Source organism: Octodon degus, unplaced genomic scaffold (genome assembly GCF_000260255.1).
Source record: "Octodon degus isolate 3935 unplaced genomic scaffold, OctDeg1.0 scaffold00034, whole genome shotgun sequence".
In the NCBI taxonomy this organism is placed as follows: domain Eukaryota; kingdom Metazoa; phylum Chordata; class Mammalia; order Rodentia; family Octodontidae; genus Octodon; species Octodon degus.
This window is the reverse complement of record NW_004524610.1, coordinates 12,166,518-12,182,615: the sequence shown is the minus strand read 5'-3', so window position 1 is coordinate 12,182,615 and position 16,098 is coordinate 12,166,518. Positions and strand designations below refer to the sequence as shown.

The 16,098-nt window shown below is 37.4% G+C and overlaps 1 protein-coding gene across 1 annotated transcript in view; it reads right to left on the bottom strand.

Annotated features, from left to right (window-relative positions):
- Positions 1–16,098, bottom strand: part of Lama2 (laminin subunit alpha 2) — a 639,722-nt gene that overhangs the window by 77,241 nt on the left and 546,383 nt on the right. Inside the window, exon 41 of the mRNA XM_023714262.1 lies at positions 7,290–7,392. Coding sequence (XP_023570030.1) covers positions 7,290–7,392 — 103 coding nt within the window. The remainder of the gene's footprint in view (positions 1–7,289; positions 7,393–16,098) is intronic.

Here is a 16,098-nt window from a genome sequence, read left to right as displayed (position 1 = left end):
CTCCTCCTCCTTTTTTTGCTGAAAAGGAAATTGCTCCCATCATTCAGTCTTCTTGTTGAAGGTACCACTCAGAGGTTGCAGATAGATACATCTTTGGAACTGATCGCATTTCTTCTCATTTTGCCCTCCTATGGTAAGAGACTAAAGTCAAAGAATGAGCTTGGAAAATGACAGGGCTCAAAGTGAGAGAGCGGATGAAGTACAGAAGCAAAGGCAGGCTCCGTGCATGTTTGACAGTCAAATTTCCCTTTGTTGGGTGTGTAAAATAGTGACATCCAGAACGAAAAGCAGAGACAGAGTTGGAAGTCACTTCCACTAATCATAAACATCTGCATATGTTTGCCGTAATCCTGGCCTGCTTCTAGCTATGAACAGCAGTTCAGTAATGAAAACCATGACCGTGAACTGTGCCCTTAAGAGTTCAAAAAATGCTACACAGTAGTTATTTGACCATTAATTATTTCTTCCCTAAAAATGCTAGTCATTAAAAAGTAGTGTGTTGCAAAGAAAGATTATAGGACTTAAAATTGGAAAATGGAGCTTTAAATGTCATCTCTATCCTTCTTTATCTGAGTTAAGTGAAAATAACATCTTCCATATGATTAACACAAGAAACAAGTTGGAGAGCGTATGGGAAAGTACTGGATTTGCCACAGGCAGTTAGTAAAAGGCTACACATTCACATTGGTTTGGTAGTGCCCTGCAGTGTTTTACCTCTTTCTAATGTTATGTAAATTGCTTTTCTTCTTACTTTAAACTGCTTGGTCTAGAATCTATGTTTATGTCTCTTTTATACACCCTAAGTGCATATAGTATACACATATATGTGTATAAATGTAAGTATACACATTTATATCTAGACATGTATGTATTATATACACATGTATATATATCAATATATGCATGTATAAATACATTTATATGCATATATTGATATACAAACATATTTATTTATACACACACATACATGCATATATATTCTACTTTTCAGCTGAATGCCAGATGGGTTTTAATGGAAATGTTCACACTCCATCTAGTGAAGAAGTTTCTCAAATTCAATTATGTTTTATTCATATTAAAGGGGTATAAATGTTCCTGAACAGAACTGCGAGTCCTAAGGATAAAATGGGCAGAACTGCCATTCACGTGGAAGGGACATGGTTAGATGGAGTCTGTGCTAAATTGGTCAGCAGGTGATATTGGCAGTGAAGACTTGCACTTTCACGAGGGCCTGCTTGCACAAACTCATTCTCACTTCTGTTTTCCTTCTTTTCTAAAATATATGAGAGATATCCTCTTGGCAGGGTTTCCCCATAGAAAAATTGGTCAGCCCCTATAACTTCTATTTCACAGGGTCATGCTCCATCTTCTGTTCTGCAGATTCTGTCTGAACAGGGTTGGTCTCCGCTGTGGCTATCTTGTGTTCTGAAAGAAAGGGCTTGGGACAGGTCAGAGGTGTGTAAGGAAGTCATGGGGAGACCCTGATTTCTTGGTAATGATTCCTGGTACACTTAAGCATTCACCCACTAGTTCTTTTATCCCGCATTTGCTAGGAGCATGGATGTTAACATGCCACCTTCTGCGGAATAGGCAATCTAGGGCTTCAGAGAGCAGTGGTTAAATACATCAGCTTTGAAGCCAGACAACCTTGTGCAAACATGGGAAGCCACTGCATACCTGCTGGTGATGGGGAGCCGCTTGCTTAACTTCTCTGAATCATACTTTTCTCATACTAAAAAAAAAAGGTAGCAACAAACTGCTGAATGTGACATAGGGATATTGTGAGTAAAAAAAAAATACAGTATCTTGTACAAATTATTTAGCATTCCTATCTTCCTATTGGGTGCAGAATTTAGGGAATTCTTTTCATGAAAATCTAGATTTGTCTCCTCAGTTGCTATCCGGTAATTGCAGCATTGGAGCTAAGGTGACTTTCTAACCACAAGAGAAGTTTGTTTTTACTTTTTGTAGTAAGTAATGCTTGAAAAACAATGAATAACCTTTCAAAACTAAGTAGTGACAGACTTCCAATAAAAGTGGTAACCTGCTGTTTCAGCCGCTGAAGCCTACCTTTGTGAACAGGAGTTTCCTTTGAACTTCTGTATCTGTTCCTGCTGGACTATATCTTCCTTACATAACTAAAATGTTTACATTTTTATTGATACTTTAAAAATGTAGATGATTCCTTGATATTGTGATTGGTAGGAATTTAGTTTCCTTATATGTCTACTATGCATCCTCTCTTTCCATTATCGTCCACTCTGGTTAAAGCAGTGCAAAATTCTATTCCTCATTGATTAATATTTTTCTTGTTGTTTTATTTCTTTGTCTTGGTGCTGTGGATCAAACCCAGGGCTTCTGCACATGCTAGGAAAATGCTCTACCACTGGGCAACACCCTGGTCCTCTTTTTACTGGTTAAGTCATCATTATCTAGATAGTAGCTAATCTATGCTCAAGTCAAGTGGGGTACTATGACTCAAGTACTTTGGGTGTATCATTTTAATTCTTGCTTCTTAGAGTTTTTAAAATATGGCTATCAATGATTTAAAATTACAAATTGTAATGTGGGCTGGGAAAGCTAATATGGCATGTTCAATATTCTGATCTTCCTCCAAAGGGAGCCTATAGAGGAAAACACTATTTTTGTCAATTAATTAATTAATATACCTTTAAGATTCAAAAATTTTTATTCATTTAGCTTTCTAGAAGATAAATTTAGCTGGGAGAAGACCATGTTAACCACACTGATCTTTGTCAATTGAGGTTGTCTTTCTAGTGTTAATATTCATTAAGCTCTGTCTCACCAAGCTAACATATAAAAATACATTAGTCTATTCATTTTATTTTATTTTATTTTTTTCAGAACTGGGGATTGAACTCAGGCCCTTGCACTTGCCAGGGAAGCACTTATTCCACTGAGCCGTCTCCCCGGCCCCTAGTCTATTCATTTTAAAAATTATACTTTACATATAAAGTAGACATGTGTCAGGTGATTTTATGACTATATACAGCATATGCTTTTGTAATTCTTGAATAAATGGAAACTTCAAAATTTATATTTGATAAAGCACCCATCCAATGTCATATACATCAAGGAAGTCAATGGCAAGTTTTCTTCAAAAGCCCACAAGAAGATTAAATATGCACTTTTGCTTCTTAAGCTTTTCTGTAGCAGTTTTCTGCTTGAAGCAAGTAGAAAATACCAAATGAATTTCTCTTCATATTCTTAGCTTGGTTATTTTTCACGATGAAATCACTTACCCTAAAGGTTTTATTTGTGTTTCTTATGACGTCTTGACTCCCTCCCCAAAATGTGTCAGTCTTTGTATATTTCAGAGTCACTTAGCATCATTGGTAAAGTAGACAGCATTCTAGCAGATCTTGTTTGCTAAGGGCATTGTTGTGCTCAATAGGCCTTTAATACCTGCTACCTATCACTGTCACCTGGTGGCATTAATTCACCTGCTAACTCTTTCAGTCATCAGTCTGTTCCCAGACAGATAGATAGATGAAGTCAGGTTCTGGACCCTTGGCCCACCATACTTTCTTATCTTTTATCATTGTAAATGATAAAAAATGTGGTTTCTTTGTTGCCATGGGAACAAATTGAAATTGAGCAAACCAACCTAGGATACACACTAGGGTCAGCTAGAAAACAAAAAGTGCCAAGTCAGTGGCAAATGTAGTGAGACAAGGAAATTGGAAAGACATTCCCTAAGAGTGGTGCTTAGCTGACTGTGTGAGCAGAAGGCTGGAGCCAAGCATGCACGATGTTCTCCTGTATCATTTTAGCAAGAGACAGATAGAGCTCTGAAGAATAAAATGGAATGTTGTGTGTACAGAATCAGAATTTGGAGTTCCTTGGGATTTGGAAATAAATTTGCATAGACCAGAGATCATTGCAAATGCCTACAAGAGTCTAATAAAAGATGTAAGGGAAAGTAGGGCTTGTGCTAAATCAGAAAGCACTTGCCTTATTTAAGGTATTCAAATTCAAGTTTCTTGCTGGCCAAAGCAAATCAAGCTATAGACCCACAGTCAGGAGTCAACGATTTTCCACATTGGAGTATTTCTCATTTCATTGACTTCAGAGAGAGCTCCCCCATCCTGATTTGTAAAGTGTCTGGAGAACATGTCACCAGATTAGCACCCCTTCCCTCCTTTCCTGAGGCCTCCACCATCTATCTTCATCTAAACTGCTCCTTGTCAGAGGGATATGTGTTTGTTTTTCAGGTGTCCACCTATGGTAAGGCCAATGCAGGTAATTACAGCATACCGAGTCCAAAAAAATACATTCTTTACAATATAAGGATTAAAATGTATAATTAAAATGTTACTCTTACATCATGCTTTGATATAATAGTGCTGCAGTATACTTTATTATTTTCTTTTAGTATAAAATACCAACATAAAATCTCAGATGGCTAGCAATGGTAAGTGAATTATAGCCATGATCTCAGAATCTCTGTGATCCACTTATTTAGAGTAAGTTAGTGTGTGGAAAACTGTAGTATAGAAGCAAAATTGCTGGCCAGTTTGGTCAATGTTGAGTAATGTTTGCTTCTGCTCTCTGGGTGAAACACCACCATATGTCGATCAGTCACTGAGTCATTTATTCTTTGGCCTGGACACGGGTATTTTCTTTCATCTAAATACCAATTGAAGTTGTTCATTTTATAGATCTATTATTTATTCATTTTTCCTAAGTAGCACAGAAATCCATTTGTCTTGAGTAAAGAGAAAGAGTAAGGCTAAAGCAGGAACCAAATAGAATTCAAGAGCAATCATACGGAAACTGAGGTCTTCGCAGTCTCAGGTTTCTAATGTGTCATTTAGGACAGTACTTCCTTCCTCTCCCTGCACATAGTCTGCGAGAACCTCAATCATCCTATTGGCAGAACTTGGTCACCTGTAAAGCAACATTAACTCACCTGGTGGCATTAATTCACCTGCTAACTCTTTCAGTCATCAGTCTGTTCCCAGCTTCGTATCCATCAATGAAATGATTTCTGTCTCTACAGACATTCAATCAGTCCGAGACAGACTGGCTTCAAAGCTCAAATGCACACAAGGGCAAATTTACTTTTAACAGATGTATATTCAAAAATTAAAAAGCAAAACAAATTGCTCCTGGCAAGTTCAGAGTCCCTCAAGGCAAGGACAGCATAAAAATGGCAGGGAGCAGCTGTAAGTCATTGTGACCGAGGCGGAGGAGTTAACTGAATTGTACTCAGCTGAACCAAGCAACAAATTAGAAATATGGAGGGTACACTCACCCCGCCATTTTTATTCCTTCTAACTCCAGGCACCATAGAGAGAGAAATGACTAAATCTCTATTTTAATAGCTGCTGTCAAGAGTTTTGCTCTGCAGGGCCTATTTCAGCAGTTCCTGGTGGTAATATATGGCATTTCTCTGATTAACAGCTGTTTTATAACCTGTGTAATTGGCCACAAATCAGGAGAATGTCATAATGTAGCAAGAAAACATTCTCATCTCCGTCATAGTCTTGGCTTGGTTTTCTGGAGGAATTATTATTTGAGTAGTTTCTGGATTTTCATTACTTTAAATAATGGACTACCTGAAGTACAAGAAAAGACATTGGAAGTAATGAACATTTCTCTCTCCTAACTCTTTCTACCACCTCTGGCCTGAGATTTCTTTTTCAAATGCTAAAAATGGATTTTTCCCCCTTAATTTCAATAGCACCAGTGTTTGCAGGGAAACAGAGGCAGAGGCAGGACTAGGGAAGGGTGCAGTACACATGGCCTGCAACTCATGTGAAATTTAAAAGTGCAGTCAAAATCTCAATGGCCAACATAGAAATAGTTTATTGCCCTTTTTTAGTTTTAGTAGTGGGGATAAACCCCAGGGCTTCCATGCTAACCTACATTCCTGACCCTTTTTAAGTTTTTAAGATTTACAACCAGGCTTTCACCAAGTTACTAAGTGCCCAGTCAGGGTTTGAACTTGTGATCTGCCTTTCTTAGCCTCCCCCACTGCTGAGCACTGGAAGTAATTGATGATGTACTATTTTAATAAGTCAAAATTGATGCAGAAAAACATTTATGAGGATGGAAATAGTAAAGTGTTGATCTGTCCCTGTATTTTCATAAATCATCCTCCTCACCTGCCCCTGGGCAGGGGTGTTGGGTAGGGAGAAGCGACCACAAAGCAATGGGTTGGCTCCAACTGTCTAAGAAGAAAGCACAGTTAGGCTGCTCAGGGTCCCATTTCCAAATGTAAGAAGAGCTGCACAGAATCATGGGAGCAGGTGGCTTGTGCCACCTGTAGTACACAGTCCAAGCCTTTTACTTTCAAAGCGCTGCCTTCCTAGAGACAGACTTCCTCATTCCACATTGGCCACTGCAGGAGACCACACTCAAATAGTTTACAGCATGGCGAAAACAAAGCAGTTTTAAGCAGCTTCCTTTTTTGGGATAAATAAAATCCAAATCAGTCATTTGCTGAATATGTACTAGCTTTTTTCCAATCTGACCTAATCTGTGAGATTTACAGTAGAAACCTGAAGGTAACTATAGACCCCATGTCTTTCATAAAGAAGATGGAATAAAGTTCATAACCCAGTGGCCTGACAAGGCCCTGGGGGAAGGAAGGCCATGTCCAGGGAGGAGGCAGGCAGGTAACACAGTGGGCTCAGCTTCCTGCAGAGCAGGACATGAGAGTGAAAGCTGAGGTCCAGAGAAAATTAGATGAAGAGGGGTTGGGGTGGAGCACTCCAAGGAGGAGAAATAACATCATGGAAACTTGGACTTAGGCAAGGCAGCTTCTTTTCAAAGGACCATTGCCATTTAGGTGGAAAAGAGCACTGGTTGCAACTACAGAGAGAAATAGGAGGCAATTCCAATGAGAAACAAGCAATGCTTAAAACAACAGCAATACAGAGAGCAGAATATTTATGACAAATTCTTAAGAAAAAACCTACAATAGATATTTTTTTGCACTTTTTTAGTTAGGAATACAATACATGAAAAATGTACAATTTTTAAAGGAAAAATAATCACAGAAGAAGTTACTTTGCATTAGAGATAAGTAAAGTCATCCTATAGAAATTAGTTTTAAAGTTTGAACTGCTACTCAGTGTAAGGTAAGACATTGAGATGAAATATTTCAAGACTTATGAGAAAGATTACTCATGTTACATCCACATTATAAAATAATCATAAAAGTCATGCTGAAACAATTCTATTCATTAGTACTGTGACAGCATATCTTGCCAATCACTGTGCAATTAATCTGAATGTAATAAAGAATTAGCCACACTCACCCTTTACGTCATTTGCTAACTTCTTGGCCGCATTAAGGATCCGGAAGCTCTTTTGAAGAGAGCCTTTGGCTTCTTCCTTTAACAACCCCGGAGGACTCGTTGCCTTTGGAGGGAAAAGAAATGTCAATGGTTTAAAGCCACGGAATAATGGAGCAAAGAGATGTCTGGAATGCAGAAGGAACTTGGAGTTGACTTTCTGGGCTACCTGTTTAGAATTCCAAATGTGTGGGCACACGCTTAGTGACTGATGCTTGGGAGATGACAGCAAGGTCTAGAAGGCAGAATTCTCAGGGACTGCAAGGTGTAGACACAGGGAGAGAAAGTAGGAGGGACCGACAAAGCGACAGGTTCCCCAGCAGAAGAGGAGAAACTATTAAAGCATGGCTTTCTGGACTACAAGGGAGAATGGGTGTCAGTGAGGAGAATGCACTGAGCTTTAAGATCACAAATTGAAGGCCGGTGAGACAGCTCAGCTGACTAAAGCACCTACATAGATAAGCTTAGGCAAGTGCAGGGACTGCAGTTCTATCCCGGGCTTCACATGCTGCACCAGAAAGGTCACAGATTGTGCTCTGGGTGCTGCAGAAGCCAAGAAAAACGGGGACTGAAGACAAGCCCAGGTTTTATCTGTAAATACATTTCATCCTGGCCAAGGGGACAGCAGAGAGCTGGAGTATTTCCTCTGACCCCTAGCTGTAGAACTGAGGAGTACTGCCCCCTTTTCAAATGCATCTCAGAATGCCATGGCAAAACACAAATTCTAGATGACAACCTCAGAGCCGCAATCATCTCCTAATCAAGGATGTATTTGTGGAGGCTTAGATTAATAGAGGTGACACAAAGATAATAGAATGGGGACAGGATCATTTAACTTGACTGTCTAGGTATGCACTTTAATAGGGTTTCTCCCCAGCAATCATTACATAATTCATGCATACCAAGCCATACATCAAATAGGATCTTATGTAAATTGTAAATGAGAAAAGTATTTCAGGTACAAGAAGGACTAGAAAATTCCAAATGCTTCCTGTCGAGGTATAAATCTCATGTCATTCTATATATAATATTCTTAAAAGACATTGGAAGCACCTAAGTAACATTATTATCAGCTATGTTATTCAAGCACTGAACTAGGAAAGATTATAGAAATTAGTATTGTTGTAGTTAAATTTATTTTAACATGTTATTTTAACAGCTTCCATTTAGATATTCTATTGTTCATTAGACATATTCTTTCTATACTAGTTATAAAATAACAGATTAGAAACAGCTGCATAAATAGAAAGGAACACTGCATGTAGTTCTTGAAAAAGACAAACTTGGCAAATTATTCTATGAAAAATTGACCGTGTCTTCTCCTAGGGACCTAATAAATTTTGGTTCTACATTTTATTTCTTTCTTTCTTATTATTATTTTGAATTTTTAAACAAGGTCTTGCTATGCAAGGTAGCTGACCTTGAACTTACTATGTCTTCTAGGCTGGCATTGAACTTGCATCTATCCTCCTGCCTCAGCCTAACAAGTGCTAGGATTATAGGTGCGTGCTACCATGCCTGGCTTAGCCCTACATTTTATTTTAGGAATTAGGCATAGTAACATCAGATAAGCATCATTTATCTTGGAAAAAAGTAAATGTAAAAACTGACAGCACAAATTCTATGTATGTTATACAGAAAATAAGCTTCTATGTTGCTCATTCAAGTTTTGTACTTGTTCCAAATTACACACTGTTCTTACTGAGTTGGCTATAATTGTTATGAATTAAAACAGAATAAAGATAGGAAATTACAAAGAAAGAAGTTGTGACTATTTCTTAGACACATGAAAACAGCAGAAGTGAGAGTTGACCATTTGTTTGACAAGGAGGCAAGAGAAAAGAAATGTCTTAAAAAACTGAATTTTCAAAACTTAGAAATCTAAGTTGGGCTGGTGAGATAGCTCAGTAGAATAAGCGCTTGCCTGGCAAGGGCAGGGTCCTGAGTTCAATCCCTGGTACCAAAAAAAAAAAAAATCTAAGTCAATGTGGAGAGGGATAAAATATATAGGGCAGTCAGGAGATGCCAGTATTGTTGTAGTAATAAAACTAATGCTGGTAATGATAACTCTGAGTTATGCAAACAATATGGGCCATGCACAAAATGTTAGGTGAAATTCTAAAGCAAAAAGAGGGTTCTCTTACAGCCTGATGGCATGGATAGATTTTACAAGAATGTTGACTGATAAGCATTTAAAAGCCATAATTTAAAATGGAATCGTGCATGTGGGCAGTAAGGTGAAGCACTGAAGAATGAATGAGAGGATTGATTTGCTGGGCAGAAGGAAATTAAAAAGCGAACATGAGAGTAAAGGGAAGAGTTAGTCGCCATTGAAAGAGGCTGATACCAGCGGCCCTGCTGAGGGTCTACAACCACCGATGACCTGTGCTCCACCTTTACTTTTTACTTGTACCTCCTTTTCCTATTTTCACTGTTCTTACTTTTGTTGCAGCACATTGTTGAGGTATAACCGGCACAAAAACTTCACATCCTTAGAATTTACACTGATTTTTCCATACACTCTGACCCATTCCCATATGTGTAGTGATGATTACGTTGTCATTTGTCCCTTCAGTGTCCTTTGCCTTTCTCCATCTCTAGACCAATGCTGTTCTCGATTTTCATCACTATACTTTTACATTTTCTATAACCTTAGTAATGCATGTGATGCTCTTTTGGGATTCTGGCCTCTTTCACGCAATATAATTTTGGCATTTATCAATTTTTGTGTATCAGTGTTGGGTCTCTTTTTCTATTAGTGGGGCCAACATTATTATAATTCCTGCTTTGCAACTTTTAGGACTATCAGCTTCTTTCTGAAGTATTTGTACTATTTTAAATTCTTCCAACAGTGCACAGAAGTTCTATCTTTTATATCTTTGCAAATAGTTGATAGCAATATTTTAAAAGTTTTGACACTCTAATAGGTCATAATTTTTATTTTGACTTAAATTTTTTACTAACTGACTCTTATGCTTATTTGTCATCTTATTTGGTGAAGTATCTGTCTTAACCTTTTGTTCGTTCTTTTTATTGGTCACTTGTTCTTATTGAACTTTGAAGAATATTTATGTGCAGTTTAGAAACAATTTCTTTATCAGCTATATAACTTGAGAATACATCATTTCAGTTTGTGGATTATATTTTCTTTTTCTTAAAAATTGGTTTTGGGGCAGGGGAGATAGCTCAGTGGTCTAAGTACCTGCCTGGCAAGCACAAGGACCTGGATTCAAACCCCAGTACCACATGCCATGTCAGCCCCTCGCTGTACCAGCCACCAAAACCAGGCATGAGGGCGTATGTCTGTAATCTCAGTGCAGAGGAGGCTGAGATAAGAGGATCACTATGAGTCCAAGCTGCATAGCGAGACTCTATACCAAATCAGCTAATCAATTAATCAATCAATTTAAAAAGATGGGTTTCAAGGGTAGAAGTTCTGAACTTTGATGAAAGTTAATTTATCAATTTGTTTTCATTTGAAAATTAAACTTTGGGGAGATAGCTCAGTAGAATAAGCACTTACCTGGCAAGCATAAGGTCCTGAGTTCAATCCCTGGTACCACAAAACAAAACAAAAAAAACAAACAAAAAGCCTACTCTTAGTAACCCTGTCAATGAACTTTAAAAAAACCTGCCATGCTGGCTCTGCCCCCAGGGTACTCTCAGATGGCAATTGAGACTGGGCGTGGTAGCACATGTCTGTAATCCCAGCTCTTGGAAGGCTGTAAGCAGGAGAATCATTACAAGTCTGATCTAGTAGTGAGACCCTGAACACCCTGTAGACCTTTCCCTAAAATACAGAAAATAAATAAATAAAGTTAAAAAGGGGGGTCGGGAAGATGGCTCAATAGAACAAGCACTTCCCTGGCAAGGGCCTGAACTCAAGGGCCTGAGTTCAATCCCCAGTTAAAAAAAACAAAAAACAAAAAACAAAAAAACATTAAACTCTGGGTGTTACATCTATGAATCTATACCCGAGATCTCAAATATTTTCTTGTGTTTTATTTTTGATGTTACATAATTTGGTGTTTTACACTCAAGTGAAGGACCTATATTTTAGTTAATTTGAAATATGGTGTCAATTAAAGTTAAATTATTTTGCATATTTTGATTTAATTGCTCATATAGCATTTCTTGATTTTACATTGAGTCCTTTTATTTGGAGCTACTTCTAGACTTTTTATTCTGGTCATTTCTCTCACTGATAATGAAGCATACTGGCTAATTACTATAGCTTTATGCACAATAGCAAAACTCTTTTACAAATTTTTTCTTTTCAGTTCCATATAAATTCTAAAGTACTCCTGTCAGTTGCTTTAAAAATCTTCCTAGGTTTTCGTTTGCGTTTCATTGAATATGAATATTAATTTGTATAAAATTGGAATTGTAATACAATGCTTCCCTTGATCCATGAATATGATATATCTCTTGCTTATTAGGCTTTTAAATTTTTCTATCAACATTCTGTGTATTAATTTCGATTTTTTAATCAAATATAGCCCCATTTCATTTCATACTGTTTATGTTATTTAAATTGTATTATTTTATTTTCAAATTCCAATTTGTATTTGACTGGATATGCTAGGAATTTATTTTCCATACTAACAGAACAATATAATATTGATAAGCTTTTGAGTTCTACTAACTTTTTAATAGACCTCAATGGTTATTGTGTGTAGCCTGAAACGGTAATTATAAATGAAGACTGCTACACTTGACTTTAATTATGAAGGAAGACTGTTACACTTGACTTTAATTATAAATGAAGACTACTACACTTGGCTTTCACCTGGATGCCTTTCATTTCTTTTTCCTTGCCTATTGCAATGGCTAGCATACTTGCTTTTCCTTGTTTCTGATAAGAAAACATTCAGTCTTTTACTACTAAGCATGAAGTTCCTGTACATCTTTTATTTATTCATTTATTTTTAAAAAATATTTATTTATTGGGTACAGGGTCTTGTTACAAGCTCGGACTCATAGTGATCCTCCTGTCTCAGCTTCCCCAGTGCTGGGATTACAAGCATGCCCTTGCAAACCTGGTGTCAGTGGGTGACAAGGCACGCCCTAGGTTCTAGGGTCAGCATTGTGTCCAGTACTAGGGATTGAAACCAGGTCCTTGAGCTTGCCAGACAGGCACTTAAACTACCTCTCCACCCCTCCTGACTTTTAAAATAATAGACTTTCATAAATGTCAGGCAGAGAAGTTCCCTTTTAATCTTAGTACACTGAGGGGAATCTTTTGAGGAATGTATGTTAGTTATATATATTTTTGTTACTTTTTTTCCCATCAACTGAAATTATCATATGATTTCCATTCTAGTTCATTAATATGGAAAATTATATTGATTGCTTTTCAAAATTTGAGCTAATCTTACCATTCTCAGATTAATCTCACTTAGAGGTTAATAAATGGTTAGATTTGATCTGTTATAATTTTGGTAAGGATTTTGGCATGTGGAGGTTATTCATCTGTAATTTTTCTTTTCTGCTCATATCTTTACTTTGTATTGCTATCAGAATTACACTGGCCTTACAGAAGGGGCACAACATATTTTCTCCTCTTGAAATTTCTGTATGAATTTATTTTTTCCTTGACAAGCATTTTATGGAATTCTCAAGTGAGCCATCTGCAACGGAATATGTATGCAGGAGTACTTGGGTAGTTTTAAACTACAAATTCAATTCCCTAATGACTATAGATCTACTCAGGGGAATTATACGTGTATGAGTTTGGGTAAATTAGTGGTTTTTGAAAGAATTTGTTTATTTTACTGAAATCATTAAAATAGGTACACAAAATTATTTAAAATATTTTTTATTATCGTTTACCTCTGCAGTACTTGTGCAATTGGTAGTTGCTGGCCTTTCTCATTGTTTTCTGACCTAATCTGGAGGGAAGACCATGAGCCTATTGATCCCCATCGCACAATTGGGTCCACATGACAGCCAGGCTGCGATGTCACTGAGGGTCACTTACTGATAGACGTCCTCCCTGCTGGGTCCTACACTTGTGCCTTCCTGAACATTGTCTACATTCTGCTTTCAGGCATCTTGCTTTTCCTTAATTTTAATAAGCCAGTGATTTTTCCCTGGGCCTGCCACTAGCCCTTCCCTGCATGCAGACGGTGTATGGAGCAATACGGAGGGTGTATGTGCAGTGACAGTGTAAAGAAGGGCAGACAACTGGAAGCTTCGATGCGGGGCGGGAGACCCAACACTTGGGTTTGGTAGGACTGCAGATCCTGCAGCAAGCAGTGCAGAGAAACTGGCAGGCAAAGTTCATGCCTGCAAGGCCTGCAAGCCAGACGAAGGAGAATGGGCAGCAGCAACTTGGAGCTAAAGTATCAAGTCAGGTGAGTACGATCAGAGCTACAGCTCAAGCAGATGCACCGGCAAACTATGGAAAATAAGATGCCATCAGTGGGCTATAGTAAGGATCAGCCAGAAATGAGAGTCCTTAGACCAGGGCTGCAGGATGAGAGGCTTGGATGTAGGAGACACGGAGGAATAAGACATGCCTTCGTGTTTCCAGACTTGCTCCTCCATGTTAGAATAAAGAGCTGATGGCAGACAGCTGTCAGTTATAAGCAATCTGCCGAAGACTCAGGTCTAACAGACAGGCTTCTCATGTGATAAGGGACTAGGGAACACTAACATCTTAGGGATGAACAGAACTGTTTCGACTCGTTGGAATTTGGAAGGACTCTTTTCCAACACTGCTCAGTTAGTTACTGAAGCACATCAACAGAATCAGGGCAGGTGATGAAGCAGCATTTTCCATGCTAATTATGCCTCATACATATTCATGAGCATCACATCTGAATTTCTGAGCTGTGTCTAGAGTACATGTGAAATATAAATGAGATTCTTAGAGTTGCAAGATATTTTGTTTCTTGTATTTTAGAGGTTTGTTTTTATAAATAATTTTAATGCTCTATATGTGCTTATATATGTATAAATTATATAAAAACATTGTCATACAAAATAGAATTTATAGTTATAGATAAATTAAGGGATTATCAGTTTATACTCATTCAGAAATCTGTGAAATACTTTAACACAAAGTAGGAAAGATGTAAAAAAATGAAAAGGGAAAATCTACAGATTTTACTCAGGGTTTGGCCTTTAATTGCATTTTTATGTGTTGGTTTTGTTCTTTGTACTATTTGTTAAATATTCATCGTGACTCTTGTTAAAGCATAATGTCACTGATTAGCCGATGAATAAATTTAGTAAGTTCCCTAACGAAAGCTTTTAGAAGCTTCGTGCATTGCAGGAGAGTCTATTAAGTATGAAATGACTATGCTTTCTGCACAGAGCTGGGAGTAGAACAGAGTGGGCAGGAAGACCAAAAAACAGCTGCAAGGAGCTGGAATTGCCCTGCCCTCATGGTGGAAGCAGACAAGCGACTGGGTGTTGGGCTCTTCCAAGAAGAAGCAAGAAGGAGATCTCAAGGTAGATTTTCAGGCTCCTAAGCTACCACCCAGTCATTTATTTTCTAAACACATAAACTTCAAAAGTTGCCTGTACTGCTCATCAAAGAAGACAAGACTGCCATATCTGCAGGATGGCTAGTATGTGAAAATAATACGGTGAATTATTTTAGCCCGAAAATCTCTTCCTTCAGAAGAACTTTTTAAAATGTGCAGTGTGTGTCTAAGCTCGGTGATTATCTGCAGTGTGTTTATGTAAAGTATCTATCATAAAACTAGCATTTTGGTGTGTCAGTGGGTAATAGTCTTATTATAATAAAGTATGTTCTCTCAAGGAATGATGAACTGCAAACTTAGGTTGTTAACCCTCCAGAAGAGAAGCTTATTAATATTACCCTACAACTCAGGCAGTTGAGCTTAACCTTACTATTTGTCTGAATGTCAAACATCTTAGGCATAACACGGAACAGATATTTTCCATCCAGAACTGATATGTTAAATTTTTTTGTCCCTACAGAATATGAAGAAAAAATTAAAAATATATATATTTAAAAAATAGAAATAAACAATCATGAGTTTCTGTTAGAATAGTGGTTCCTTGATGTTTAAAATAACATGTGACTAAAAGCCAATTTCATGCAACATCTAAAACATGTGAGTTCAAACTGACATAAGAATGTTATATCAAATATATTTTCTTTCTTTCTTATTTTTTGGTGGAACCAGGAATTGAACTCAAGCCTTTGCACTTGCCAGAGAAGCACTTATTCCACTGAGCCATCTCCCTGGCCCCCGAAATATATTTTCAATGATTTAAGAAATATTGAACCAAAAATAAAGAAATGGTCAAGTCTGACCTAAATATATTTTTAAATATAATATTTTCCAAATATTTTAATTGTGTATGTGATATTCATATATTTAGTTGTAAAACAGTTAAGCAAAAATCACCAATTTGTGTACAAATATTTGGAACCTGTATTCGCCATAGGACCTACACCAGCGGAGCTAACAGCACAGATTGTACCATGTTCCTTGAAGGGTTTTATGTGAGCAGACAGTTCACTTCCTACATGATGTGCACTCAGTCTACAGTCCCTAAATTTTGACAATCTAGGTTTGTCCCCCAACTGATTAGATTTCAACATACCACTTATGCTTAATTCTGATCAATTGAAAAAAAAAATCCTATATGGTATCTACATTCAAACAAATATTCAGACACAACCTCCAATTAAATAGGAGAAGAAAATGATTACCCTTTTTATTTGAATTCTTCTCCTCAATCCAACTTCACTAGTTCTTATGGTAACACAAATATCAGGTGAATTCTGAGG